This window comes from Huiozyma naganishii, chromosome 6 (genome assembly GCF_000348985.1).
Source record: "Huiozyma naganishii CBS 8797 chromosome 6, complete genome".
Lineage (NCBI taxonomy): Eukaryota > Fungi > Ascomycota > Saccharomycetes > Saccharomycetales > Saccharomycetaceae > Huiozyma > Huiozyma naganishii.
Window position 1 is genome coordinate 647,771 of NC_035927.1, and position 27,527 is coordinate 675,297.

A 27,527-nucleotide genomic window follows, 5' to 3' on the forward strand; every position below is an offset into this window, starting at 1 on the left:
AATTCTGGTTCCGGTTTCTCTTAAAATTAACAAAATTGAATAAAATCAAACAAACGTTAGAAACGGGACCGTTTTATAATCCATTACAGCCCCTGAAAGGTTAATTAAAGAGTTTATTTCACATGCACTATAACTCTTTTGCATCCCCTAATTAAATGATAGAAAAATTGGACCGCTATTCGGTTCATTTTTCGGTGAAGTATTGTTTTTCTTAGCGTTAAACCATACCAGTTTTTCGTGGACTTTGTGTCACCCGATGTTGCTTCTAAGAAAAAGAATGACCTAGTATACTGTCTTCTGAGAATGTGATTTTTTTAACGTTGCTAACGTAATGGTTACCTGTATTGTGTTAAAGAGGGTCTGATATTAAGGTTTATTGAAATAATATTTTTGAGTAGTTCTTGCTCCTACTTCAAGCTAATTTCAGGGGTAAATCAGACCGATCAAGACACTTTGTGGTTTACATTAACGATTACCGTCCCAATGGAGTTAAAGAGCCGTAAAACCTTTCCGTTTCCGTCAATGTTACTACTTTGGGTTTTGGTGTCTAGCATCATAAACAAAATGACTATTTGTTTTTGGCATAACGTTAGTAAAAACACACTACAATAGATAAATATGCCTTATTTGTTTACATATCCTTTTAGCACTATGTACGTTTAAACCGCAGTTGTTTTGTCTTGGTTCTGACATCACTTTTCTAATTTCAAAAGTACCGTTTTTTTCGGAAAATATTGATTAAGTGTCAACAAGACACAGATACAATGGTGTTACAGACCACTATTCTTTCTTTAAAAGGAAATAGTTGTCAGAAACCTGTCAATTTACAAGTTATTTAATAAACCACCCACAGTTAGAAAGACAAAAGTGATATGGTATTGTTATTTGGTAACCCCCGTATTGTTTCGGGGGAATTCGTGACGCCAGACACCTGGACTTTAAAAAATTACCCTAAATTGTACGAAACCCAAGTAATGGAAAGTATAAAAAGTCAACGGTTTGCTCCAAGCGGTTATGAGCTTTGGGGAGAAAAAGACGTGGTAACTTCGGTCCAGAAAGGAAGTTCGGTGTGCTTTTCCCAAAATTTGCCAAAAGTACAAAAACACGAAGAAACATTTGGTATGGGGCTTAAAAACAAAGAGGGAAATACTCGAAAAGAAAAAGATACTAGCAACAGTTCTCTGTTTAAAAAGCCAGTTGCAATACCCCAAAATAACGGAGGAGATACTTTTATAAAAGTTACTATAAAGAAGAGAAAGGAGGATTCTCGTGAGTTCCACTTCCCTAAAAATACAAAATTTTCCAAATCCCCATCAATGCAACTAGAAAAACCCTTCAGCCAAATGAGTTATCAAGAATTTAGGCGTTGGCTAACAGAAGTTAAACTCCAAGAAAAACAGAGGCTTTTGGGGAGAAATTTACAGAACGGTTTGGTTACACCCAGTAGAGTATCCAGAGATAAAAATCACCGACCAGTTCGAGGCTCGCCCAATAAGGCAACATCACCAAATCAAAAAAGCATCTTAGAATGCAAGAACCGAGAATCTATTTCCAACGAGGTACAAAAATCATTCAGAGAAATGTCCTATGAAGAATTCAGCATATGGCTGAATAAGACAGCAAAGATCTATAGAAGAACCAGGGAAAAACCCGCAACACAATCAAAGGATGAAAAGAAGCAAACCGTATTCCACGAGCAAGGTAGTATTGTCGAGAGCAAGATTCAAGAAGATGTTAAGCCGGAAACAGGAGTACTTTGTCAAGAAAGGTCTATAGGCGAAAATAAAAGTATCAAACAACAGCCGAATACGGCTCATGATTACTTCCGTAGAAGACTGCGTTCAGAGAAAGAAGATGTAGTTAACAGTTCTTCCGTAAATGCTGAAAAGTCAACTGGCCGTCCCGAAAAAGACATCCATTTTGATGCCAAGCCCACCCCAATAAATGACCACAACAATATCGAAAAGTTCAAGGACTCCAAAAAAAAAGGCCAAGGTATTAGTGAGCACTTTAATATAAATGAAACAGGACCGTCCAATACGCACAGGAAGGTGTCGTCGCAAAAATGGGACGGAAAACAAACCAAAAGGAACTTTGCTTGTATTAAAAAGGAAGAAGAAGAACAGAGAAGCAATAAGGTGACGGTAAGTGCATCATTTGAAAAATGGTTGAGAGAATCTGCCTCACCAATAGAAGAGCACACAGCATCTTCAAAAAAAGTTCTCTTCGCAAATGAAGATGATGTAAAGTTATTTGATCGCAATGGGGTCATTACCAAAGAGTTCTCAAATTGGACCAATCCTCCGATCGAGGAGCCAAGCGTGAAATCTATCTTGAAAAGTTGCAGCAAATACGGGCCCCAACCCGTTATCAAATCAGTATGTTATAAACCAAACTTTACTCCGACCGATGAAGATATTGACGGCTCCCTTATATCGACTCCGACGCCATCGCCATCGCCATCGCCAGAACCTGAATTGACAGAATTGAAACAGGTGGTTACCGCGCCACCACTCTACCCAAGAAATTCTCCCTTCAACTATGAGGCAGATGGTACAGATTTTGAGAAGTTTGGGTCGTATCAAGTCAGGGATTCAGTTATCCAGCCATTTGACGAAGTTTTGGAACCATCGTGGGGGTCCCTCATTGAGCTGCCGCTGTCAGAATCGCGTTTCAAAGTGCGGTACCAGTTAGTTTGTGTCACCAATGAGAAGATACGGTATGAATTCCCCAAAGTGGTACGCCAAGTGGAGATACTTGATGAGGCAGCGACTGCCCTCCTGCTGAACCACCTGAAAAACACTTCAATCTTGAGCGAAGCTGAACTGACAATGCTGAAAACGTTGGGGAGGGAAGCTTATCGTGGGGTACGCAAAATGAACCGCCTAGTAAAGGCGTATAAATCGCAGGTTAAAATAATGTCGACGCTGTTGAAGAAAGTCTACAACGCTCCACGTAGCGGGTTCTGGAAGGATAGACTGCGTTCCTTGACCAAAAGGGCCACGAACGCCATTGAAGAAACCTTTTTCATTCAGGCAGACCTTGAGGAGGCAATGCAGATGGTCGAGGGGATCTGCGCGTCAAGAACAGAATTGTTAGAGAGAGCACATCGACGTTAGATTATCTCATCATTTTCATTTCGAAGCTGGCCGCAGTTGTATAATCGCCTATGTAACAGGCCCAGTCAATACAACTTTAGTACCAATTCTTTCACATGGTAGCACAATCAACGGAACTAACGAGCACTGGAAGTAACCGCACCATTGGCGTCCCTCTGGTTCTTGCTGAGACTTCTTTCTCGAAGTTCAAAAGTTTAAAACGTCAAATTAACAGTTAAAGGCAGTGGCTCCTGTCGAAGGACTGCAGACTAACGATGCTCCGCTTCAAAGGGCCTCGCTTGCCCCTGAAGAAGGGGTCCTATCGTACGTATGCTGCAGCTAACAGATACATTGATCTTAAAGTGTGCCAATTGAATGCCCTGGACTACCTCTGCGCTGCTTGCGTGTTCGCATGGTACTGCATTTCCCAATGGAATCATGTCACTGACGCAGTAACCGAGAGTGAGAGACAGGTGTGGGATACAGTACAAATGTATCTACAGGGGAGATTCTATTTGAACACTCTTTGCCCCGGTGTCCCCGAGATATTTGCAGTGATGATGCGGGCGGGATCTCTCACGTTTTCCAAACACTGCGTGTTATTGATATCTTCTGGTACACTGGCCGCCCTGTACTTGTCGCTGCGAAGGTGCAGCATACCCACGGTTATCTGTGGGCTATGTAGCTTGTCGCTGGCTCAAATCCCATTCTTTCAAGAGGAATCCGTTAGACTGTCGCCCGATGCACTATTTTGGTTCTCCCTCGTGTGCACTGTTCTCTTCTGGAGATCATACCGAGCTACAGACAAGCTGCGGTATTTGTTCCCCCTGTCGCTGAGTCTTGCCCTGGGAATGAACACGAAGAAGTTAGGCTTTGTGACATGTCTCTGGATCGTTTGTTGTTCGCTGTTGGATACCTGGCGCATTATTGGCGATGTAACAGTCTCTACTTGGCTGATTGTGAAGATAGTGCTGATCAAGTTTCTCTTTGTGATCGTTTGGCCCTTACAACTGACGCTGTTGGTACACTACTATCAACTGCTAAATTTCCGTGTTGACTCGCCGGAGCAATCTCGCTACATGTCCTCCGATTTCCAGGCATACCTGAGAGGGACATCCGGGAGGTTCCAGCACCCGGATGGGTTACTCCACTACGGAGACACAGTTACTTTGCGCCACTTGGAGACCCTCGGCGGGTATCTGACCTCCTACGACGTCCCGCTGAAATCGGGCTCCGGTGATCAATTGGTCACTTTGTCCGCTCTCGAAGACGACCCACTGACCCACTGGACCCTTGAGACCAAGAGGAACGAAGGTGATGGCACCGTAGTGAAAGTGATGGATCACCTCCGTCTGAGACATGTTGTCACTGGGAGACTGTTACGTTCTTCTGAGGCGAAACCTGCTGTCAGTGAACAAGAGTACCACAAAGAAGTGTCGTGCAATGCGAATGCCAACTATTCGGGCAATATGGACGAACTTTGGAGATTCGACGTGAAGGGCGTACGCATTGATGAACAGGTGCCCGTATCTTCTGCAAAAGTGGCCCTAATAAACGTCGGGAGAGGGTGTACCATACTGGGTCATGCAATAAATATGCCAGATTGGGCGTTCAACGACCAAGAGGTGGTCTGCTTGGAGTTCCCCACTGAGAGATACACCTATTTCGAATTACGAGTCATCAACGCGGTTTCCTCGGATGCGCTTGTAGAGGAACCTGTCAGCGGGATAAACCCAATGAGACTGATGTGGGAATGGATCATGCGGGGGTACAAGTACTCCTACACAATGGAGAACCCTACAGGTGCTGACACCGACACGAGTGCGACAACCGTTGACTCATGGCCGTTTTACAACGTGCGCGGGACACGACCAATGGCGCCATACGTGTGGTACGCGTCTACTACCGGTGTAATTCTCTTTTCGCTGTGGATCGTGTACCAGTGCATGCATTGGAACCCGTGGTCCTACACCCATGACTCTGCCGCGATCACAGAACCGCTGTCCAGCGTCGTACTGTGGGACTGCGGATCCGAATTTGCGCTCGGCTGGTTCTTGCACTTCCGAACGTTCTCGCAGTGGCCGTCCAAGGCGCCGCCGCCGATCCAATGCTACATACCAAGTGTGATGATGGGTTTACTGCTGATAAGTGTGATCGTGGGCCGTTCTTGGTAGTCGAAAAGACGGCGTGTAAGTTGATATGTATGTACGTATGTAAGTTGATGTAATTGTGTGAACCCGGTGAAGGTGTGTAGTGCTTACGATTGCTGGCGGGAGTCCGCAATGCCCGCGACAAACATCGAGATCAGTTGATCAACGTCCCGCAACAGCTGGTCCTTCTCCCTAACGACGTTTATCTTTCGCTGCTCTGTGGCAACGAGCTGCTGCTGTAGGGAGTCTATCCTGCGCAATTGCTCCGCCTCCGAGACGTCGACCCCGGGCAGCGAATCAATCAGCTTCATCAGCTGCCGCGTCTTCAAGATGATGTCCCCAGATAGCTCATCTACAGTGCCCAAGAACTCCTCCTGTGGCGGCAGCGGGGGCGCATGCTTGTCTGCCACGACAGGTTCCCCGGGACCCAGCGGTGAGAACCCGTGCGACTTGTCCACATAGTTCAGCGCCGCGCAGAACTGCTCCATCAGCTGGTCCAAACACACCTGCAATTGCGTCAACCGGTCAGCCATCTCCCCTGCTGCGCTACTCCCCTCTCGTAGTAGTGGTAGCTGCAGTAGTAGTAGTGGTAGCTGCAGTAGTAGCAGCGGTAAGTGGTTGGTACTCACAATCGATGGTCATCTTTTAATACCTTTTACGAGAAGAACAAGAGACTGGCACTACATCCCAACCGCTAGAGAGAGAGACGGAGGAAGGAGGACGTTAAACGATGGATCAGGTCCCGCCCGTTACACGTGGCCGGCAGGTGCGGTCACTGCCGCTGCCCCATCGCTGCAACAACCCTCGGAACCCTGCGTGCGCGCACTGCGGGACGGTCATCATCCCCTCACCTGCCGCGATCATGCCCCTAGAGGACACACCCTCGATCTCTGTGGGTTCTTGGACCATTGAGTCCCGGAAGAGGCCCATCCTGGATACGCCCGCGCTGTCGCAGTGGGAGTCGGAGCACCTTCCTGGGCTCGGGGCACTTCCTGAGATGATCTTTGGAGGGAACTACGTGCGGATACGGTGCGACTTGGACGAGTCGAAGCACTGGGACATCGAGTTCAACGCGTTGGATGCCTTGCGCGAGGTCCCCACGGAGGATTCCGGCGTGAGAGTCTCCTGCGCGAGCGATTGGCTTCGAAGCAAGCACCGTCGTTGCGATGGTGCTCCCCCGCAGATCGCTAAACAGTACGACTGGACGTACACTACACGGTACAGAGGCACGGTCACTGGGTGCCCTCTAGTCGCTGATACCACTGCTGAGTTGCCGCTCGCGATGCTCGCGAAGCCGGACCCGATACTGTTCTTCGATGACATGGTCCTGTACGAGGACGAACTGGGGGACAACGGCGCATCGATGTACTCCTGCAAAGTGAGAGTGATGCCCGAGCGGTTACTCTTGCTTGCGAGGTTCTTCCTGCGTGTCGATGACGTGCTGCTCCGGGTGCAAGACACGCGGCTGTACGTCGAGTTTGCGCAGAACCGTGTCGTCCGCGAGTGGAAGCGGTACGAGGCAGACTACAATGAGGTGTTCAAACGGCACCGCGGCGGGGTCCCCCCGCACAGGGACCTCCGTGCGCTGCTTAGGGACAGCAATTGGGTCGTTGACCACCTGCCCATTGTGGAACGCACCTGCGAGACTATCCAGCTGTGAAGTGTTTGACGTGGAACCTGAACAGTTGATGACGATCCTACGTAGATGTATAGAGATATACTGAGTTTTGCGATGCACGGACCCCGTCTGTGCGATGCACTTACTCTGCTTTCAGTATATACCGTGCTGTGGCACTGTCTCTCTCGTTAAAACTCTCCTCGATGCTCTGCAATCTGCTACGTGCCAGCTGAACAAGCTCGTCTTTGCCTTTCATCTGCTTCGAGATCGTGTACACGAGCGACCATCCGCGCAGAAAGGTTTCGCTCAGTTCTACACTCCGCAGGGCATACTCCAGGGCACGGGACAGCTCCCCCGGGGCCCCGCTTTGCTCATGGACAACAGCACCTCGGCGAGCCGTGCAAAAGCGGAGTAGTTGAAGGGCATGAGACAAAAGCACCTGCTCAAAACAGTACGCGGCCTTCGACAGCTGACCCTGCGCGCACAAGTACTGGTCGCCCATGAACCACCACAGTTCCGCGTCCAGCGGGAACCGCTCCAGCAGCGCGCCCACTTGTTCGATCATCTGCGGCGAGCCCTCCTCGAGCCCGCGCGCCGCCAGCAGCCGCTTCGACAGGAACACGTAGCTCGCCGGGTCCGTGCTGTACTCGTACTCGTCCTGCAGCAGCTTCGTGTAGTACCCAACGGCGTCCTCGCCGTCACTCTGCAGCAAAGTCGCGTACATCGCTTGCACTTTCGGGGAATTGACCCCCAAATTGTCCCTACACCGGTGAAAAACACTCAATGCCTCCTTATCTGCACCACTCAGAACACATAGGTAGAAGTGCATCTCCAACAGCGCCAGCAGCTGCACTTTGGACAGCGCACGGTCCCCACGGGACAGGTACGCTTTGACGTCCCCCTGCAAACGGACTATCTCGCCCGCGGACAGCCGAAAATACACCCGTCCGGCGGCCACAGTCAACAACCGCTCCCGCATCAGCCCGAGATCAAACATCACACACTCAATCGACCTTCAAACGCTCGTCTCACCCTCCAACATCAACACGTCGCAGGCGTCGGTCATCGCAAAGAAGTCGTTTCTTTAAAAGTGAAAAATTTTCGATGAAGTTTTCGACGTTCACTACAAGAACAGTTTTAAAGACAGGACAGCAAAGTACCGAGACCAGTCTACCTCACGCATTGATACCGAGCCGACATGTCCGTTAACATTTGCAGAGACAACCATGATCCCTTTTACCGTTACAAAATGCCCCCACTGCAGGCGAAAGTGGAGGGTCGTGGTAACGGTATCAAGACCGCCGTGCTGAACGTCGCTGACGTGGCCAGGGCTCTGAACCGTCCCGCTCCATACATCGTTAAGTACTTTGGATTTGAGCTTGGTGCGCAAACTTCCATCTCCGTGGACAAGGATAGATACCTTGTGAACGGTGTCCACGAGCCCGCGAAGTTGCAGGACGTCCTGGACGGGTTCATTAACAAGTTTGTGCTGTGTGGGTCGTGTAAGAACCCGGAGACGGAAATCGTTATTACGAAGGACAACGATCTCGTCAGGGACTGTAAAGCATGTGGGAAAAGGACGCCCATGGACTTGAGACACAAGTTGTCGTCGTTCATCTTGAAGAACCCTCCAGAGGCCATGGACTCTGGGTCCAAGAAGAAGAAGAAGGCTGCGACCGCGTCCGCTAACGTGCGTGGTGGTGGGGTTTCCATTAGTGATATCGCACAGGGGACCGCGGGTGCCTCCGATTCGTCCCCAGCGGGCGAAGGCGATGATGACGACGACGAGTTGGCCCGTCAGATCAACGCCGCGGCGTCCAAGCTGGAGAAGATCGAGGTCAAGGACGACGAGTGGGCTCTGGACATGTCAGAGGAGGCGATCAGGAGACGTGCCAAGGAGTCCGAGGCGAATGCGGGCACCCTTGACCCTGAGATGAAACTACTTGACGATTTTGGTGAGTGGGTCGTCTCGCAGAAGGAGACCCCCTCGGACGTCGAGATCTACAAGAAGGCCGCAGAACTGGACGTCTTGAAGGACCCAAAGATCGGTTGCGTCATCGCCCAGTGTCTCTTCGACGAGGACATCGTCAACGAAATCGAACCCCACAGCGCATTGTTCACCAAGTTGTTCGTCTCGCCAGAATACGAGAGAAACTTCCTTGGTGGGATCGAGAGATTCCTAGGACTAGAACACAAGGAGTTGATCCCACAGCTACCAAAGATCCTCATCCAGTGTTACAACAATGATATCGTCTCCGAGAAGGAAATCATGAAATTTGGGACCAAATCGTCAAAGAAATTCGTCCCCAAGGAAGTCTCCAAAAAGGTCCGTAGAGCAGCAAAACCCTTCATCACATGGTTGGAAACTGCCGAGTCTGAGGACGAGGACGAAAGCGATAACGACGATTAGACAAAGGAACCACAACTCTTTGTCCATTAGACATCTAGACGTTATCAAATGCAATACACATACACACACATATATATATTATTAGTACAACTTGTAAAAGAGGAGACAGAAGTCATCGCATCCTATCTGACTCCTCTATCTTTAGCGATTGATGAATTGTGTTTAAATGAATTAATCTGAACAGCTTATATACAATTACGTGAACGCACCCTAAAGCGGTTGCTATTATCACGGTTAACGTGTATTGTCTATAAAATCAGCAGCAAACACTTTGTTATGCACGAGTGTTGGAGAAATGTACTGTCTAATCCTTAAATCTGGACTTGGCACGCAACGCTGGACCATACTTGTAAAGAACGAATGGGATTGCGGCCAAAAACATTGTGATGAAACCAACCAAGGATGACCCCCAGCCAACTGGGTAACCATCAATAGCCAAGTTGTCGTACATCGCCTTACCGAACAATGGGAATGCACAAGCGAAAACGGCACGACAAAACCCGTTCCCTGCGAATACCGAAGCTACGTATTTTGGGTAACATACACTCAAGTATGCGAATGAAGCTTGGAAAAGGTTGAACACTGCAATGACAAAGATACCTTCCGCAATGATCGGAACAATCCAATGCGTATTGGCTGCCCAGCCAAACAAAAACAATGCACATGGTAAACACCAACTGACACACATAGCTAGCAGTAGGAATGTTTCCGGGGTTCCTTCGCCTTTCTCAAACCTAGGACCTAAAACTTTGGCCAAGAAGAGCAATAATAGAGCGTACGCGAATATGCAACCAACGCAGAATCCAAAATAAGCTACACCCATTTCAACAAGAGTGAATTTGTATAACCCGATGAAGACAATGGGGAACGCCTCAAAGAACAAGTAGAATGCACCGTAACATAACGCAATGTATAAGTCGAAGGCCATAATGATGGGCTCTAGCAGTATCATCTTGATGGGTCTGTAAAGCGTGGTAATCAAAAACTGCTTCGGCTCAATAGCACTGTCAATCCGCTCCTGTGTAGTGTAGTACCTATCGTCACCCGTTTGCTTTCTTAATCTTCTGGCACGACGGGATAAAATATTGTTTGCTGAAGTCTCTGGAAAACAGATGACAAATAAAATCAAACTAGCACCACACATCCACAGCATTAACCAGAAGATCCATCTCCAATTTTTGGCGACAACCATGGCTGCACCTAACAATGGAGCCAATACTGGTGCGGCAACTGCCCCAATAGCCCAAAGACCAATTAAAACGGGACGCCATTTAGCCTCTACTATATCACCCATAGTGGCACCACCCGTGGCTAACGATGGGGAGCATAGAATACCAGAAAAAAACCTTAGGACGACTAACCCACCAATGTTCTTTACTGTGGCACAACCAACTTGGAACACCATGAAGAGGAAGAATGTGTATATATAAATTTGTTGCCTGCCGAATTTCGCAACTTCAGACAGAGGGGAAAATATGATTGGACCCAGTCCGTAGCCGAGAACGTACATGGATAGGTTTAAAGTGGCTGTGACATGACCGACGTGGAAATCCTTTTGAATTTCCTCCTGCCCTGGTGTATAAATAGAGGATCCCATATACGTCAAACATGTTAGAAGCATAATTTGGATCACTAGGAATATTTTTTTGGCCATTGTCCAATTGACAGGGTAATCTGGGTCCTGGGGACCGTACCAGTCTACTAGGAACGGGTCTGTTCCATTCTTCTGAAGAACGGAACCGTATTCGCCTTGTCCATCTGCAGCACCTGTAGAATCCTCGCCACTTCCTGAACTAGACAAAGAGTCCTGGCCCATATTTGTCACCTGTTTCTCCAGGTCACTTTCACTATTGGCGGTCTGACCCTCAGGAAGGGGCTCGTGTATGTGAACGACGTTGAAATATTCCAACACATCCATCAGAAACGTGTTTTTAACAAATATGGAGGTCATATTTGCGACTTAGTGATGGCGTAGGCGAGGTCGGGGTGGGAATGGTTCTGTACATCCAACACTTTACCAACGATTTCGACTGAATCTTGAACACCACCTCATTTTATATCCTTCCTGAGGCAAGCAGAGGTCGCAGAGGTCAAAGTAAGGGCCATCTCTGCTTACCAAATACCTGGCGGATATGTGCCGAACTTCCGTCGCATATCCGTCAGACACCCGATTCCCGTGTTACGACCGCGCGATGGCCGCCTTTTTCTATTGTCTAAAATCTTAGTTTTTCCGTTTAAAGTTAAGCCGTAAATTTTTTCCCCTTTTCCGTGGATCTAAGACGGGTTATTACATTCTTCAGTTAACCGGTGGTAATGCTGCGAGGAGTCCTCGGCGAGGACGGAGCTGATCCGCTGAAGGACAAGTTGCTTAGTCATTGCGTCTAGCACTAAGCGGGAGGTAACCATTTTGTAGATGCAGCGGGAGCCTTGCAACGTGTGATCGCGGAGAACGTAGCGTAGAGTGTCCAGGTTATGCGGATTTTGCAGCTCGAAAATTGTCTCCAGGATCAACTGCTTGCATGTATCGTTGCCCCTTGAATTGAGGATCTTGAGGATGGTGAGAGACCCTAGTTTATGGCAGCACAGTTCCCCCAAATAGGAAAGGATGTGATTGGTCAGCATTTCGTACCGTTTTGGAAGATGGCACGTATCGAGCAGCCATGTGATCAGTAGCGCCCCGTTGTGGTCGATTATCAGGTATTGCCCATACTGTATGATGGCGCTGCTCACTGCGGCTATCTGACTTTGTACAATCCCCTCTGTGGACTCCAGGCACGCTCTTACTGCACGTGCACCATACCTGTTGGAACAAACGTTCCAGAAATTAACTAGTACATTGTCAAAGATGAACTGGTTCCATGGATATCCCAGCTTAATCGTTTCCTGGATAACGTAATTGCCAAACTGATCATTCGAGAGCGAGGTACAGTAAAGTTCAATGCCCCTTGATATCATTTGTTTGCTTCTGGCGGTGTTTGCTAGCTTGATCACTTTCTGACACACCCAGGTACCAGATTTATGAATGCCAAATAAGCTCAGGTAATCGGCAAGTTTCCTCAAAATAATGTCCCTAATAACGGTACCGCATTTATCGTATAGCCGTTGCACAATAGTGTTCCCCAAATAGTCCAAACTCAGTTCAGGCAACTCGTCGAGCATTACAAGAGCCAGCTGTTCGATCTCCAAAGTGCTCATCAAATTGTTGTCCAAGGATTTACGAATCTCCCGCAATTTTGGTGTTTGGAACTGTTTATGAGGTACTGCGTCAGGCATTGGGGCAAACTGGCCCATGTTATTACACGGTTTCATAGAAAGTAAACGGCTAATGTTCACCTTAGCACCTAGTTCATCCAAGGTATGTTGCAATGGTTTGGCCAACTGCGCCAACGACGGAGGAGGTAATGGAAATGGACATGTCTCTGGTCCGCTGTTTGAAGCTGATAGGTGCGGTCTTATAACGCTGTTTGAATTGTATTGGTCCACAAAGATCGGGATTCGCATACCGTTAGGGTGCAGTTGAAACTTAACAGTACCATTATAAACAAGATCATGAGTCATGGAACGTGGTGCCGCGATTGACTGTGATTCCGTTGGGGAATATGACAAAATTCGGGCAAAAGTTATCCTTGAGGGAACACCGACAATACTGATCTCTTTGTCTTGCATTGTCTCCAACGCGAGAATTGCACTTTCGACGCTTTCAAACTCGATGATGGCCATAAACAGATTCTGCAGTGTCCTTACTGAGACAATCTTACCAAACTGAGAAAATAAAGTACCTAATACGACGCTTGTCATGTTCATTGCGTTCGACCACATCACGGATTGTGTTTGCATGGGGAATATATTGGACACAGCAATTGTCGAGGTAGGTATCAACGTTGCCGTTAAATTTGCGGGCGGCACATTTTTCTGATTCGTAGTAATCCAGTTCAAGCTTGTAGGGTCCACATCATCCTGAAATATGGGCAGCGCTGAGGGCATAGACTCGTAGGTTGCCATGGATTGAGATCTTTTCCTTCCAATATCCTCAGACCATATTGAATTTTCACTGTATGTGGACTCCGTTTTCATCAGATTAGGTAAATTCAAACCCCACTGAACTGGGACGGTATTAGTTCTTTGTCGAGACCGAGTTACTGGAGACTCCAAAATTGTGTTGCTGCCAGAGGGAAAATTCACCAAGGGAGTAGCATTGCTCGTACCAGCAGCTCCTAGCGGGGTACCAGAACCGCCCATAATGTCCCCATTACCCAGAAAATCGTGGGGATTCGAAATAACCTCATTATTTATCACAGAACTCATTAATTTGTTCTCCCCGTCCATCTTTGGCTTATGGAATCTAGCACTTAGGGAACTCGGTAGAAAACTCGAAAATTTATCGGAAAATTTGCTGTTCGGGGTGGTAGGCGTCCCCCTGTAGGACCCCAACTTATGAGGCGTATCCCTCACATCTGCTAACCCGTCCATGATTAGCCTTACAGACCTCTTGAATGTATTAGTCCTCTTGTTCTCAGAGTTCGAGGGACTCCGAATCTTCAATCGCCGTCCTCGAACTAGTTTTCTACATTCCGTATTAGGAGAATCTCTTATTTAAGCATAGTTTCGCCCTATTTGAGCGTCTAATGTCCCATTACAGTAATAGTTACTGGATACAGGCTATACATACCTAATTCGGGAAGTCGCTGGCCGAATGTCATAAAATGTAAACAAAACAAGATTTAATAGTATCGAATAAGAGCAAGAAATTCCTGAAACGTATAAAGCATCTGTTACAGGATTTGAGTATTGTCCAAACTGTTGAGCAGTAAATTAGAATTACATGACTAGCATTGGGAAGCATCAAAGTAATGCCGAAGAGCTCATGGGCTCGCTCGTCCAAGAGATCGATAACGAATTGAGTTTACAAGTCTCTAATGCAATATCGCAACCAGAAGCCAATGGGATAGGAGACGATACGATGGCCATGTTAGCCCATTTCAATACAAAGGAGAGTGAGAGTAGGGCCACACGAGTAACTTCCCAAGTGAATAAAATGGTACAGGAAATAGAAGCTGTACAGGGTAATAATCTACCCCCACTGGAGAGCCAAAAACCAATGTTCAGGGCAAGCTCGCTCGCCCAATTGTTGAATACGAGCGTAAACGAGCAACAAAACTCTACAATGGATTCTTCAAGTAAAGAAAATATAGAGTGGAGAGTGAGCAGTACTGCAGCAGAGACACCTGTAAATTCTCAATTTTCCATCGAATCACCCTCGACCACCGTTCACACGACGGATTCAAGAAATCATGTAGCATCACCGTTCCATCAATTGGGGTCAACTAAAAGTGCGCTGATTTTGCCGCCAAAACAACAAGCGAGTATTTCCGTAGCCGCAGCTCAAAAAAACCGAGATAGATTATCTATTCTGTCCTCCATATCATCTGCAGATGCCGAGTCGTTATGGACAATGGATGCTGAGTGTGACACAGAGGAGTTGGCCAATCCAGTGAACTTACAATATGAAAAGACGAGATCGAAAGTCCAAAGGCCTCGTCTTGTTAGCATGGCCCATACTAGCGAGCCAAATAGCAAAGTTGATAAAGAGGATGATAATACGCTAAGCGACTTAGAAACAGATTTGAGGAATGAGTTTGGCAAAAGCTTTGTCGACATGTTCAACGTCTTTGATGAGGACCATAGTATTTTATCAAAGGCCAGTAGCGAAACATCGATGGAGGATAATGCTGAGGCTCAAAATACACCATCGACACGGTTTGCGTCACCGATGATTGTTCCACAGCATGTTTCGAGCCCATTCAAAGTAGTAAATTCCCCTCGGAAAGTATTGGGCACATCTCCTATCAAACAAGCCATTGCACCGGTAGAGGAAATGCTTCCAATTTGCGGTAGTCCCAAAAACATTTCACAAGAAACACCTGTGGTGAAGAAAGAGCCTTTGGTAAATTTCGGAACGTTATATCTAAGATTATTGGATCTCGGCAAGTTTAATCTCGAAGGGATCAAATACCGAAACGCGAAATACTCGCTTCATCTGAACCTTGGAGGAAGAACAAAACAAGTATCCAAAGACGTCCCGTTCCCTGCTTCTGGGAAAATCGATATTCAAAAAGAATTAAGTTTCGTGATTGATGAGACATTCAAAGCCAATACCAAATTCCAACTAACTATGATCTTAAAGTACGATCGTTTGCAGGACCAGACAATAGAGGTTGTCAAAAAAGTTCCTCTAGGTAAAAAGACACTTTTTGGAAAGAGGAAATACGTTTATGAAAAGAAAGTTGTCTACCAACCTGTTGAATTCGACACTTGGGACAATATTATGGGGCCTCAGAAGCAGTACGGTATTTGTACATTTCAAGTTGACGAAGAATTTTTGGTAAAAGCAAAATTCAAGGATTTTCTTTCTCAGCAACAACTTCGTAACGAGTGGACCAAAGAATATGCGTCTTATAAGGTAGGACTTTTGACGGTTGAGGCTTGCTTTATAGAGAGAACCTCGAATGAAGAATGCATTCCAGATCATTCTGATCGGGCGCACCGTATCGTAGAAAAATACATGAAACAATGTTCCGTAACGCATGACGGGTATTTACTACAGGAAGGTGGGGATTTACCTATGGGGATTTTGAAGAAAAGGTATTTCATTTTGCATGGTACAAAATTGATAGGACATCATGAGAACTCACATTCTCCTGTTATCGAAATCAATCTTTTGAACGCTGCAGAAGTGACGAGTTCGTTAGATAATAAAATTACGAGGAATTTCACGGACGCGATCTTATTTGGTACTAGTCTCACGGTACATTTTCAAGACGGGGCACGTATAACGTTGATATGTGGAACAACGAATGAAGAGATAGATAAATGGTACTATGCGCTAAGCGAAGTCATTGCCTTGAATATTGCTCGCCAGCCGTGGGTAAAATCGTTGGCCAGCTGAGAAGTAATGCATGGATGGGGACAAGATGAATTTGTGACTGCTGTGAACATCCGTACATGTTGCACTTCCGAATGACTGCCATTTTTAAAATTTCTGTTTTAGGAAATTTGTTTCTTCAGAACGAAATGGAAAAGTCGACGCAGAACGAACATTGAAAATTTCATTAAATATATCAATTTCAGTGTGGTTAGTAACTTCCACAGTGTGTACTGTTCAATAGAGGGAGTAGCAATACAAGTGACGCAAAATGTATGAAACCCAGAGACGTAAATGGTGGAGGAGAGAATATTGGAATATGATGATGTGCTAAAAGAACGAAACAACGATCGGAAACCTTGTGTTCGGACTGATACATAGGGAGTGAAACGATGCCGAAGAAGAATATTTCAAAATGTATATTTCAGGAACCGAGTACACACAGGACTATCCATATTTTTCTCCCTCATCACCTTTAAATGAAAAAAAACACTCAAAATACTAACAGATTATTCTGTAACTTGATGAAAATCAATGTACACAATTTTTTACTACAGGGCTAAGAGAACAAAGAAGGTCGGTATCACAGGTAAGTACGGTGTCCGTTACGGTTCCTCTTTAAGAAGACAAGTCAAGAAGCTTGAAGTCCAACAACACTCCAGATACGAATGTTCTTTCTGTGGTAAGAAGGCTGTCAAGAGAGGTGCTGCTGGTATCTGGACTTGTTCTTCTTGTAAGAAGACTGTCGCTGGTGGTGCTTACACTGTTTCCACTGCCGCTGCCGCCACCGTCAGATCTACTATTAGAAGATTGAGAGATATGGTTGAAGCCTAAGTGCGCTTATGCCCTTTTAACCTCTAATATTCTATATTATTAACTTTGTTTCGTTCCTATTGGAACATGGTTTTATATATGTATAAACTATAATCTATCAATCATCATCACATTGTCTATGAATAATCAATTCTTCAAAATGGCTTAGTGCTTTCCTGTCTGAAATGAGAATACGACATACCAAAAACTTGAAAGCCCATCAGGTACAGACACAACTGTGCAGGCTGCACGAAATGTGAATGACGAAGCACACTAGGATATTCAATGATACTGCATGTATATCTTGAGTCTGGGAGGGTCCTTCTACAAACAGCACTGGATCATGAACCCACTATAAAAAAGGGGTCACGTGCCATCACCGCGTGTTAGAATTATTGATTTTTATTTTTTTCTTATAAGAAGTGGGAACTTGCCACTGGAAGAACAACAAAACTTCCATACCTCTGCTAGTCATGCTTGCTTACAATGATCTACTCTAGTTGCTACTACCGCACTATGTATTATATTTGCTGATTTTCGAGGAAACCATGCTTTGCTACACAGTTTATTCCCTCCTGAAACTTTATTTGTGATAAAGTATGCTCGGCGCTTATTTCAGGTGGGAATTTTTAACACACCAGGCTAGAAAAGAAAAAAGAGAAAGGTATAAGGTATAAACACGACTAATATATATATGAATGCAGTACACTGGGAATGCTTAACGCTCGTTGAGGTATTTGACGAGCTCTAGGATCCATCTTATTACTTCGATGGTAACCAAGGTTCCCAACACAGCAACACATATATGGAAGGTTAGTGACCAACAAACCAGAACAAAGGCGAGACCCGTAATTATCGCGAAAATGTTTTCCGTCAGGTATTTCAGGTCGTCCGCCGCGTCCATTGTCTCAACAGCGAGTTCACTTTCAACATCCCCAGTATTTTCGGAACGCTTCCGCAGCCTAAATGCCCTTTTTGTTACGCGGTAAGACTTCAATGACTTACCTACGTGTTTTGTCAGGGCCACTAGGTCATCTCCGTAGCTTTCCGAGTCCACTGCCAGCTCATCGACCTTTTGTGATTGATGAGCAATATATTTTCTTACTACCTTTCTCAGTGGGGAGGAGGATTCAAAGTCCTCTTGGACTTCTCCCCATATCGACGCTGCCTCAGCCATATTTGAACGCAACTGAGCAGCGCCTTCGTCGTCGGTGGGGAGGCCCGTTAGCCAATGGGTACTTGTTCTATTGAACTTGTCGATGGCTTCGGCAATGTCAAATTTTGAACCTCCCCTTGAGGTCACGATTTCCACGACTTCGGAAAACGTGTCCTTCAAAACAGGCAACTTCCCCGAAATGTCAAAATCTGGGAACACTAATTGAAACAATTGAGCGGTTACGTTCAATTGAGACTCTAGAGTGTCTTTGACTGCTTCTGGGAAGGAGAATGCACAGGCCTTTTGGATGGCGCCTAAAGCGCAAACGACATTAAAGAACTTCATTTCGAATATAGTATTAACAATTGTTGTTATTCTTTTTATGTGTCAACTCCAGACACATAAAAAAAATTTAGACAGGAAATGAAGGGGAAGAAGAAGCGATGAAATTGATAAACGTCAATTCATCTCTCCATTTATATATTTTGGGACGGACCCATCATCTAAGGTGGGTCCATCTCTTCTCTCTACTTTTCTTTCTTTAGTCGCTTCATTATGATGTTTCCTGAATACGCCGTCCCCTAAGACCACTTTACCAACTTGACACATCCCGGTGTCACGCCATATTGCACAGCTCGACGTCCGTATACAATGGACCCTGAAGAAGGTTTCCGGAAACGGGTATACTGCTGTAAAGGGCAGCATTGTATATTTGCAAGCTTCCACCCGTACACCCCGATGGGGACCCTGTTTTTTTGTTCTTTTCAGACAACTAACTTCTGCTATCCCCTAAGTCTGGGCGAACTGAGACTAAACAGTGGTGGCCCCACTAGATATCGGTCTCTTCCCTATTGTATTGTACATAGAGTGTACACATAAGCAATGGAATCATACGTTGTTATATCCATAAACAAGGAAATCGTGCGTTTTTGCGTCGCTAAACGCTCAAAATATCATACGCTTTTTTTTGTAGAGACTGAATGATGAACAATACAATTATATGAAACATCATACTCCTGATTAATTGTACTACAATGACTTAACAAAACAGAGGTTTCTTTCCAAAAGGATTGACTGATAAGGAATCCTCAACGGGGTGGAGGAGCATTATGTCAAGAATTGTGACTTTTTTGGAAGTTACTATCGCAAGAATGTTAACAAAACATGGTGCTTTTTCTTCGTTCACGGTTACTACCTACTTGCATTGGCATTGGGTAGGTTTCTAAAGGAAAAATGGAAAAGTAAATGCAATTGTGGAAGTCATGACCGGCATCTCATAATACTTAGGTAACATTCTTCATCTTCATTACTGTATTATACGACGAGCATACACACGGTGGCAAATATGTTGGGTTTATCTTGACCAATACCGAGGATCCCACTATGTACTGTATTATTTTATTTTTTTCCCTGTTGAAAAAAGTCGTGTTTTCAAAGGTAAAGAAAAAATTAACACCAGGATATGCGAGAGATTAGCAAAATTGGAAGACGACAGGTTTGAAGCACAATACATGAATCATTTTAAAATAATGGTACGTAAAGTGTCACGATTCGTCTCCAGAGCAAAAAATTTTGCATTTGGGTAAATTTTGCTGTCTTACTGCGGTTTCCAACACCCAGGTCTAAACAAAGTGCTCTCTTCTATGTTTACAAGAAGACACGTGTTGCTTGCAGAGCGGGAGAGATAACACGTTCCAGGAAATGCACCACATGACGCGCGAGAGAGCTCCGGTGTTGTCGCTGCTTTCTTCTACTGCTCGAGGGGCTATGGAAACTGCCCCCAAAGAGAATGTTTTTTTCCTAAAGCAAATGTTATCTTTCCTGATCGGGATAATCGATTTATGCGAGGTTTCCGATTGAGATACAAAGCGCGTAGGTGTTATGCAGGAGCTGATGAGATACGGTTTTAGACCGTTTCACAATGCGGTCTGCAAGAGTGTTTGTCCTCTTGGCCAACTGTGCATATGCTAAGACATTCCAAAATAGTAACTTTTTTTCTTACCTTGTTGACAAATGGAATCTCAGTCATCTCGCAGATCCCGTCAAATCAATATTCCGAGTGTATTGCAGATAGTGCCGTTTGCAACAGATGTTTACAATTATAAAAAACCATTGTTGTCCCTCATCTATGTACGATACGTGTCTGTATAATCTTGTCTCTTTGTTCATAACATAGTGCGGCGCAGGTAACGACACTATGGTTTCCATGTTTCCGGCATTTCCGCATTACTCTTATCACGACAGAGTTAATTTACATGGGGTAAAGAAACCGCTATCAATATCGACGCCAATTCAACAGTATCCTAATGAGTCTGCCCGATTCAAACAGTCAATAATGTCTGTCCAAAGAGTACCACCCACGGAGGTGAAATTCTTCTATGCGATTGCAGATTATGACCCAACCAAGAGTTGGCAAGCATCAGAACATGCACTTTCCATGCCTCTAGTATTACACAAGGGTGACTTGGTTCAACTAATCTCATTTGTTGATGATACTACGTGCTTTGTGAAACTCGTAAATAAAATTGGGGAAGGGTGTGTTCTGTACAGTGTACTCAAGGAGCACAGAAGTCTGAATAGGGCACTGACCTTGAAAAGGGTACCCAAAGATCAAGACAGACTGTTGCATTTGAACGAAGGTCCCTTACAGACACTTTCCTACCGGGGAAGGACGCTGATGGAGTTGACGCCGCCAACGTCCCCGTCTACCATTGCGTCTGATACATTCTCTCATGGGACCCAGAGCAGAGCTTCGTCGGTCTCCTCAACGTCAAATAGTTCAACAAGCTCTGTCAACTACCGCATACCAGTCCTAAAAGTTCAAGTAGTGAACCTAAATACAAGTCAGTCGCGATTATCTTATTCTTTGAACCTAGTCAATGCAGAGGGCCAAAAGTTTAGACGCGACAGATACTATCAAGAGTTTTATAGCATCCACACACACCTACTAACAGTGTGTGATAAACCGGGTGTCAAGTTGCCCCTGCTGCCCCTGCCGTGCGTGGCCAACGAGTGCTCAAACAACGAGACCAGAGTCAACGAATTAACCAGTTACGTCTCGGAGCTTATCGAGACTGTTAGAAATTCAGGGAGTCAGCAGATGGTGGATACTTTACAGCAATGGCTGGTGTTGGGTGATGAGACGCGAATGATCAAAATAAAGGTCTTGATCAACGGCGATTATCGTGTTTTCAAATGCGAGAGCACCGCTATCGAAACGCTTGAAAAACTGCGGAAAGTGGTAAACTATAATCTGCACCTCCACATAGATTACAACCTCGTCACCAAAATTGACGGTTGGTACATTGTTAGTTTAAGCAATGAGGATGTATACGCCGAGGCGTTCACGAAAGTAAAGGAGTCACAGAGGCTGATACTGGAGGTGAAAGTATGACCGAGCTTTGACAAATATTCCAAGATATACATGTATATAGCTCATGGTTTGTTTTTATCACGGTGGGGAAAAAGTCTGATACTCTAGTGATGATGGCTTTGACAAGGGGGGGGAGAGGGGGGAGCCTAGTCATTTTTGGCCCTTAATGTCTATCTTCTTGGATTTTTCGTAAAGTTGCACCACTGTGGGTCGACTCAGTCGTGCGTCCAAGTAGACAAACTCGCTAGCTTGGCCCTTGTTTTTTGTTACAATGAATCTTTGAAGTGATTTACTGGTACAAAATTGCACCGCCTCGTCGACATCTTTGAACTGCAACTCTTGTGACAAGAAATCCAAGCTGATCTGGTTGTAACTTTGGCAAATCACGCTCAGCGCCTTCAATCTCTCCTTCTCTAAGAATGCCGCTACGAGGGATGCACCGTACCCGGAGATCCCATTTGCCAGTTTCATAAAATTGTGATAGTTACCCACGCTTTTCGCTTGGAACAACGCGAACGCAGTCTTGACCCTTGGATGTTTGCAAACGGGAGCGTTATTAGCGAGCAAATTGCATTTAAGTTGTGTTATTGATACAATGTCGTCGGTTAAGATGTAGTATAGTATCAGATAACTCGTGAACTCCTCGTAGTCTGCCTTCTTCATGGAGGGTAGTGCGTAGAGAGCCAGCAGCCGGCTCTGGCATTGGTTGTACTCTCCCAAATCGTTGAACTGGAGAGCGAGTCGCGCGTGTGTCTGGTACACTTTTAAAGTGAACTTGTTTTCTATCATCTGCACGCGCAGGTCCTGTCTGATTGACTTGAATTGGTCGCACAGGTAGGTGTAAGTGGCGTCGCCGTTTGTGTACTTGTGCATTATCAGATCGTACGCCTTGCGCAGCACGGCCAAAGGCCGCACTTGCTGCGGGTTCGGCTCAGAGGTCAGCCGCAGGTACGATTTCTCGAGCGTCTGGCAAAGCCCCACGACGGGCTTGTTCTTGTCAAACTTGTGCGATTTCGTGCTAATTGCGTTGAGATTCCGGTAGTCCTCCTCCGCTTGTATCGAGTCAAACGTGTTACCTAATTTCACCTTGTCTGACCCACCGGGGGCAAACCTGGCGGCCCGTTTAAGCCTCCTCTCATCTTCAGCATCTGCGGGGAACAGCGGATCCGGAATTCTTTCTGCGGGGCGTTCGACCACTGGAGGCGACTGCTGTCTCCGTTTTCTCCCCAATTGATGCGGCACAACACTATTGTAATTCATCTACAAGTCGTATCACCTACACAACACAGCAACCAGACCAAACTGCTCAAGCAGGTGCCACCTGCTTGAATACTTACTTACTCACTATGAACAAAATTTCACTGCTATTTTCTGTTTGGTATTGAAACACGTCAAGAAGTAAACACGTACAACGGGGACAAGCCCTCGTCGCGTTGCAAGAGAGCCAGTGGGAGAGTCATTCGCAATTGCGATGGACCGAATCGAGCAATTGGAGCGTGCACACGTGCAGGTGCACTCGCAGTTACTGCAGGAGCTGGACAGACTGTACTTTTTGAAGGAAGGGGGGAGTAAGGGCACACTGGGCGTCAACGAGAAACATCTGCTGGCGTTGCGTCGGCAATTGCAACTCTCACTGGAGAAGTCCGTTGCCGCAGCGAAGACTCTGAAACGGCTCGGAGACGAGACGGCTGGTACGAACAGTTCCGAGCAGGCGATTACACTCCGACTGAAAGACCTAATGGATGCCAACGGGGCGCTGGACGAGGAGATCGCAGACACGATGCAACACACGCTGCAATTGAATGACGACCTGTCGCGTGCGACCGCTGAGTTCGACACGCTCAAATCGCAGCTGCAGAATCTCCATCCGCAGGTCACGCAGCAATTGGTCACCAACCCGCCGGAAACGACCGAGGAAATCGCGGCAACGGCCACACCGCAGTCAGAGACACTACAGGAACTACTGACCGCTTTGCAATTGATCTCAGGGTCCCTGTGAGCACGGTATGCCGGCCCCGACATGGCGATGCTCTACCATGGCAGCAGGGCATCGCCGTTCGAAGCGACATCAAATTTTTTCAGCTGAAAAATTTTAAGCGATGAGTTCCTCTTCGACAGACGCCGCGTCACACTACAAGGAAGGTGATTGCTGTTCCTCAGTGGTGGTATACTTCCTTTGGCAGTCCCTGTGCGTGTGTGTAATTGCCCGTTCTCCACTTGACGATTGTCCATCCTTTTGGTCGTTTTTGAACAATCTAAGGACTCTGCATCTTTGAATTCCGAATCTCATCTCATCCTACGTTTTTGCTATGAAGTACGTTGTTGTTTCCGGTGGTGTCATCTCCGGTATTGGGAAGGGTGTGCTAGCGTCGTCCACGGGGATGCTGTTGAAGACGCTCGGCTTGAAAGTGACTTCGATCAAGATCGACCCGTACATGAACATTGATGCTGGGACGATGTCCCCCCTGGAGCACGGTGAGTGTTTTGTGTTGAACGACGGTGGGGAGACAGACCTGGACTTGGGGAACTACGAGCGGTACTTGAACGTGACCCTGACCCGCGACCACAACATTACCACGGGGAAGATCTACTCGCACGTGATCGCGAGAGAGCGTAAAGGTGACTACTTGGGGAAGACCGTGCAGATTGTCCCACACTTGACGAATGCGATCCAGGACTGGATTGAGCGTGTCGCGAAGGTTCCTGTCGACGACACGGGGCTTGAACCAGACGTGTGTATCATCGAGCTCGGTGGTACCGTTGGGGACATCGAATCCGCTCCCTTTGTCGAGGCGCTGAGACAGTTCCAATTCCGCGTCGGACGCGAGAACTTCTGTTTGATCCACGTCTCCCTGGTGCCCCTGATTCACGGTGAGGAAAAGACGAAGCCCACACAGGCGGCGATCAAGGACCTGCGGTCTCTAGGGCTTGTCCCAGACATGATTGCGTGTCGGTGTGCGAGAGTGCTTGAGAAATCGACGATCGAAAAGATTGCCATGTTCTGCCACGTTGGCCCAGAACAAGTTGTGAATGTGCACGACGTCAACTCGACGTACCATGTGCCTTTGCTTCTTCTAGAGCAGAAAATGATCGACTACTTGCACGACAGACTGAACTTGACAAGCATTGAGTTGAGCGAGGAGGACGTCGAGAAAGGTGGCCACTTGTTGAAGAAGTGGAAGGCGACCACTGGCAATTTCGACTCGTCGATGGACACAGTCAAGATTGCGCTTGTTGGGAAGTACACGAACTTGAAGGACTCGTACTTGTCCGTGATCAAAGCTTTAGAGCACTCCTCGATGATGTGCCGTCGCAAGCTCGAGATCAAATGGGTCGAGGCGACAGACTTGGAACCGGAGATGCAAGAGGCCGACAAGGAGAAGTTCCATTTTGCGTGGAAGGAGGTCACTACCGCGGACGGTATCCTCGTACCGGGCGGGTTTGGTACGCGTGGTACCGAAGGTATGATCCTTGCCGCACGGTGGGCGCGTGAGAATAAGATCCCTTACCTGGGTGTGTGTCTCGGTTTGCAGATCGCGACGATCGAGTTCACTCGTGATATCTTGGACATTAAGGATGGGAACTCTACGGAGTTCGTCACGGACCTACCGGACGAACAACAGGTCGTTGTGTACATGCCTGAGGTCGATAAAGAGAACATGGGAGGGACGATGCGTCTCGGGTTACGCCCCACGTACTTCCAAGAGGGCACCGAATGGAGCCGTATAAGAAAATTGTACGGTAACGCGGACTCCGTTGAGGAGAGACACAGACACCGTTACGAGATCAACCCTGAGTTTGTCGACCGTCTGGAGTCGCACGGGCTTGTGTTCGTGGGCAAAGACGAGTCCAACAAGCGTTGCGAGATCCTCGAATTGCAGAACCACCCGTACTACGTCGCGACGCAGTACCACCCAGAGTACACCTCCAAAGTGCTGGACCCATCGAAGCCGTTCCTCGGCCTCGTCGCCGCGTCCGCCAACATCCTGGACGACGTCATTGCTGGGAAGTACCGCATTCAAGACGAACACACGGACTTTTGAACCGTCTTGTTCAGTACGTTGACTGTACGCCATTTACTGTATACAAAACATATTACGTATATCTTGCCCCCAACCATCTAAAAGAATAAAACCATAACCTGCATAGCTTGCACGCCACGCCTCACTGCCCTCTACCCCTCCGGGGACGGTCGCGCCCGGTTGTAGGGGGCCCTGGGAGCCCCAAAATCAAGTACACCGTGGATCCGACGATGATCCCCGTGAATAGCCACATGAACACGTCAGCGGGCCTCTGCACGGCCCTTCGCAGCCATTCCCATAGCGGGTTGCGTTGGTAGAACCACATTACACAGTGAGATGTGGTGTTGTTGGTCATTGAGTGGTACTATCGTGAGAGAACAAAATTTTTTAGTATATATTTATTGAGATAATCTTTGTATTGCTGGTCGTATTGACAGTTGTTCAGAAGGGCAAATAGAGTAGGCTGTATAGCGACGCACGATGATCAATCTGTTCCGGATATTTGGTGACCTGTCGCACTTGGCGAGTATTGGGATCTTGCTGCACACAGTGCGGTCGACGCAGTCGATTGACGGGATCTCATTCAAGACGCAGGCGTTGTACGCGCTCGTGTTCATGACGCGGTACTTGGACCTGTTCACGTGGCACTGGGTCTCGCTGTACAACTTCCTGATGAAAGTGTTCTTCCTTGCGTCGAGCGTGTACATCGTTGTGCTTCTGCAGCAGTTCCGGACGAAAAACCCTATTGCGTACAAGGAGATGGTCCTACAGGACACTTTCAAGATCCATTTCCTGCTTTTGGGGAGTCTCGTTGCCGGGCTCTGTTTCCACCACAGGTTCACTTTGCTCGAGATCCTGTGGTCCTTTTCCGTGTGGCTTGAGTCTGTCGCGATCCTACCTCAATTGTTCATGCTGTCCAAGTCTGGCAGAGCGCAGTCTCTGACGGTCCATTACATCTTTGCCCTTGGGTTGTACCGGTTCCTGTACATCTTCAACTGGATCTGGCGGTACGTCTCCGAGGCTCGTGTCGACAAGATCGCCGTTGTTGCCGGGATCGTGCAGACGGCCATGTACTCGGACTTCTTTTACATCTACTACAAGAAAGTCATCAGGGGCAACGCTGGGAACCTCCCCGTGTAAGAGTACGTTTTCTGGGGTTTATACGTATATAACTTATAGATATATGAGCCCGCCTTCAATCTCTCTTTAGTTCGTGGTACTCTCTGCGGACGCCGTCCTTTGTGACGATGAGTATTTCCAGTCCGTCACCCACATGGATGTGGCGTTCCGTGGCGGAGGTGAAGGAGTCCCTCACGAGTTTGACGACCTCTTCGACGGAGAGGTACGTGATGGGGCGTTTTTCACCTGTCCCTGGGACGTACTGGTTCTTGAAATTGACTTGGTTATCCAAGAATGGCATGATCAGGGACGCGGCGGCGCCACCTGCACGGCACTGTTCCCTTTCGTAGGACCCGACAGGGTCGAACGAGTACACTGCGCCCTTCCCCTCCTCGTCTAGCCCAGCGATGATCGTGTGCACGTAGTACGGGAAGAATCTTTTCCCGTAGAGCAAATGTTGGATGTTTCTAGCAGCAGCGGAGAGGGACAACCTCTTCTCGTTCTCGTTGAAATGGTACCACTTGAGCGAGTTCCGGAACCGCTTGACCAGGGCCGTCGAGTCCGCGGCAAACCCGTTCGCTGAGATGACTATCCCGTCCCCGACGTCGAACACTTTCGACTCGGACCGGGAATTGATGGAGTAGTCTGTTGTGTGACGGGTATCCCCCGCGAGCACGGCGAAGTCCTCCCCCGCGATCCCCAGGATCGTACCACCGTTGTCACTGTACGGGTTGAACTGGTGTTCTATCGGCTGAGACATGGCGCTGGGGTGCTCTAGTGGTAGTGGTGGTGGTGGCACTGTTTTGCCACTACAACTTTTCATAAATTTACAAATTAAAAGATCAA

General features: G+C 47.1%; 18 protein-coding genes across 18 annotated transcripts; 10 read left to right on the forward strand and 8 right to left on the reverse strand.

Moving 5' to 3' along the window:
• Window positions 1-872: 872 nt before the first annotated feature.
• Window positions 873-3,119, forward strand: KNAG0F03420 (uncharacterized protein; the record flags this gene model as incomplete). The annotated part of the gene is made up of 1 exon (XM_022608790.1): window positions 873-3,119. The coding sequence occupies one exon, from the start codon at window positions 873-875 to the stop codon at window positions 3,117-3,119; it is 2,247 nt and encodes a 748-aa protein (XP_022465250.1).
• Window positions 3,120-3,373: 254 nt separating this feature from the next.
• On the forward strand, window positions 3,374-5,272 carry PMT7 (putative dolichyl-phosphate-mannose--protein mannosyltransferase; the record flags this gene model as incomplete). The annotated part of the gene is made up of 1 exon (XM_022608791.1): window positions 3,374-5,272. The coding sequence occupies one exon, from the start codon at window positions 3,374-3,376 to the stop codon at window positions 5,270-5,272; it is 1,899 nt and encodes a 632-aa protein (XP_022465251.1).
• An 83-nt stretch (window positions 5,273-5,355) lies between these two features.
• SRB7 (Srb7p) lies at window positions 5,356-5,781 on the reverse strand (the record flags this gene model as incomplete). The annotated part of the gene is made up of 1 exon (XM_022608792.1): window positions 5,356-5,781. One exon carries the CDS (start codon window positions 5,779-5,781, stop codon window positions 5,356-5,358), a length of 426 nt encoding a protein of 141 aa, XP_022465252.1.
• Window positions 5,782-5,978: 197 nt separating this feature from the next.
• Window positions 5,979-6,908, forward strand: TIP41 (Tip41p; the record flags this gene model as incomplete). The annotated part of the gene is made up of 1 exon (XM_022608793.1): window positions 5,979-6,908. One exon carries the CDS (start codon window positions 5,979-5,981, stop codon window positions 6,906-6,908), a length of 930 nt encoding a protein of 309 aa, XP_022465253.1.
• A 100-nt stretch (window positions 6,909-7,008) lies between these two features.
• EMC2 (Emc2p) lies at window positions 7,009-7,863 on the reverse strand (the record flags this gene model as incomplete). The annotated part of the gene is made up of 1 exon (XM_022608794.1): window positions 7,009-7,863. The coding sequence occupies one exon, from the start codon at window positions 7,861-7,863 to the stop codon at window positions 7,009-7,011; it is 855 nt and encodes a 284-aa protein (XP_022465254.1).
• A 201-nt stretch (window positions 7,864-8,064) lies between these two features.
• TIF5 (translation initiation factor eIF5) lies at window positions 8,065-9,276 on the forward strand (the record flags this gene model as incomplete). The annotated part of the gene is made up of 1 exon (XM_022608795.1): window positions 8,065-9,276. The coding sequence occupies one exon, from the start codon at window positions 8,065-8,067 to the stop codon at window positions 9,274-9,276; it is 1,212 nt and encodes a 403-aa protein (XP_022465255.1).
• A 304-nt stretch (window positions 9,277-9,580) lies between these two features.
• FLR1 (Flr1p) lies at window positions 9,581-11,227 on the reverse strand (the record flags this gene model as incomplete). The annotated part of the gene is made up of 1 exon (XM_022608796.1): window positions 9,581-11,227. One exon carries the CDS (start codon window positions 11,225-11,227, stop codon window positions 9,581-9,583), a length of 1,647 nt encoding a protein of 548 aa, XP_022465256.1.
• Window positions 11,228-11,550: 323 nt separating this feature from the next.
• Window positions 11,551-13,746, reverse strand: KNAG0F03490 (uncharacterized protein; the record flags this gene model as incomplete). Its single annotated transcript, XM_022608798.1, has 1 exon — window positions 11,551-13,746. The coding sequence occupies one exon, from the start codon at window positions 13,744-13,746 to the stop codon at window positions 11,551-11,553; it is 2,196 nt and encodes a 731-aa protein (XP_022465257.1).
• Window positions 13,747-14,098: 352 nt separating this feature from the next.
• Window positions 14,099-16,222, forward strand: KNAG0F03500 (uncharacterized protein; the record flags this gene model as incomplete). The annotated part of the gene is made up of 1 exon (XM_022608799.1): window positions 14,099-16,222. One exon carries the CDS (start codon window positions 14,099-14,101, stop codon window positions 16,220-16,222), a length of 2,124 nt encoding a protein of 707 aa, XP_022465258.1.
• A 247-nt stretch (window positions 16,223-16,469) lies between these two features.
• On the forward strand, window positions 16,470-17,032 carry KNAG0F03510 (60S ribosomal protein eL43; the record flags this gene model as incomplete). Its single annotated transcript, XM_022608800.1, has 2 exons — window positions 16,470-16,471; window positions 16,756-17,032. Coding segments are annotated over 2 exons (279 nt in total).
• Window positions 17,033-17,729: 697 nt separating this feature from the next.
• On the reverse strand, window positions 17,730-18,512 carry KNAG0F03520 (uncharacterized protein; the record flags this gene model as incomplete). The annotated part of the gene is made up of 1 exon (XM_022608801.1): window positions 17,730-18,512. One exon carries the CDS (start codon window positions 18,510-18,512, stop codon window positions 17,730-17,732), a length of 783 nt encoding a protein of 260 aa, XP_022465260.1.
• A 1,852-nt stretch (window positions 18,513-20,364) lies between these two features.
• On the forward strand, window positions 20,365-21,561 carry KNAG0F03530 (uncharacterized protein; the record flags this gene model as incomplete). The annotated part of the gene is made up of 1 exon (XM_022608802.1): window positions 20,365-21,561. One exon carries the CDS (start codon window positions 20,365-20,367, stop codon window positions 21,559-21,561), a length of 1,197 nt encoding a protein of 398 aa, XP_022465261.1.
• Window positions 21,562-21,690: 129 nt separating this feature from the next.
• THP3 (Thp3p) lies at window positions 21,691-22,800 on the reverse strand (the record flags this gene model as incomplete). Its single annotated transcript, XM_022608803.1, has 1 exon — window positions 21,691-22,800. The coding sequence occupies one exon, from the start codon at window positions 22,798-22,800 to the stop codon at window positions 21,691-21,693; it is 1,110 nt and encodes a 369-aa protein (XP_022465262.1).
• A 211-nt stretch (window positions 22,801-23,011) lies between these two features.
• MCM16 (Mcm16p) lies at window positions 23,012-23,539 on the forward strand (the record flags this gene model as incomplete). Its single annotated transcript, XM_022608804.1, has 1 exon — window positions 23,012-23,539. One exon carries the CDS (start codon window positions 23,012-23,014, stop codon window positions 23,537-23,539), a length of 528 nt encoding a protein of 175 aa, XP_022465263.1.
• A 310-nt stretch (window positions 23,540-23,849) lies between these two features.
• URA7 (CTP synthase URA7) lies at window positions 23,850-25,583 on the forward strand (the record flags this gene model as incomplete). Its single annotated transcript, XM_022608805.1, has 1 exon — window positions 23,850-25,583. The coding sequence occupies one exon, from the start codon at window positions 23,850-23,852 to the stop codon at window positions 25,581-25,583; it is 1,734 nt and encodes a 577-aa protein (XP_022465264.1).
• Window positions 25,584-25,704: 121 nt separating this feature from the next.
• Window positions 25,705-25,887, reverse strand: MIN6 (Min6p; the record flags this gene model as incomplete). The annotated part of the gene is made up of 1 exon (XM_022608806.1): window positions 25,705-25,887. The coding sequence occupies one exon, from the start codon at window positions 25,885-25,887 to the stop codon at window positions 25,705-25,707; it is 183 nt and encodes a 60-aa protein (XP_022465265.1).
• A 155-nt stretch (window positions 25,888-26,042) lies between these two features.
• On the forward strand, window positions 26,043-26,702 carry ERD2 (Erd2p; the record flags this gene model as incomplete). Its single annotated transcript, XM_022608807.1, has 1 exon — window positions 26,043-26,702. The coding sequence occupies one exon, from the start codon at window positions 26,043-26,045 to the stop codon at window positions 26,700-26,702; it is 660 nt and encodes a 219-aa protein (XP_022465266.1).
• Window positions 26,703-26,757: 55 nt separating this feature from the next.
• Window positions 26,758-27,504, reverse strand: PRE7 (proteasome core particle subunit beta 6; the record flags this gene model as incomplete). Its single annotated transcript, XM_022608809.1, has 1 exon — window positions 26,758-27,504. The coding sequence occupies one exon, from the start codon at window positions 27,502-27,504 to the stop codon at window positions 26,758-26,760; it is 747 nt and encodes a 248-aa protein (XP_022465267.1).
• Window positions 27,505-27,527: the final 23 nt, after the last annotated feature.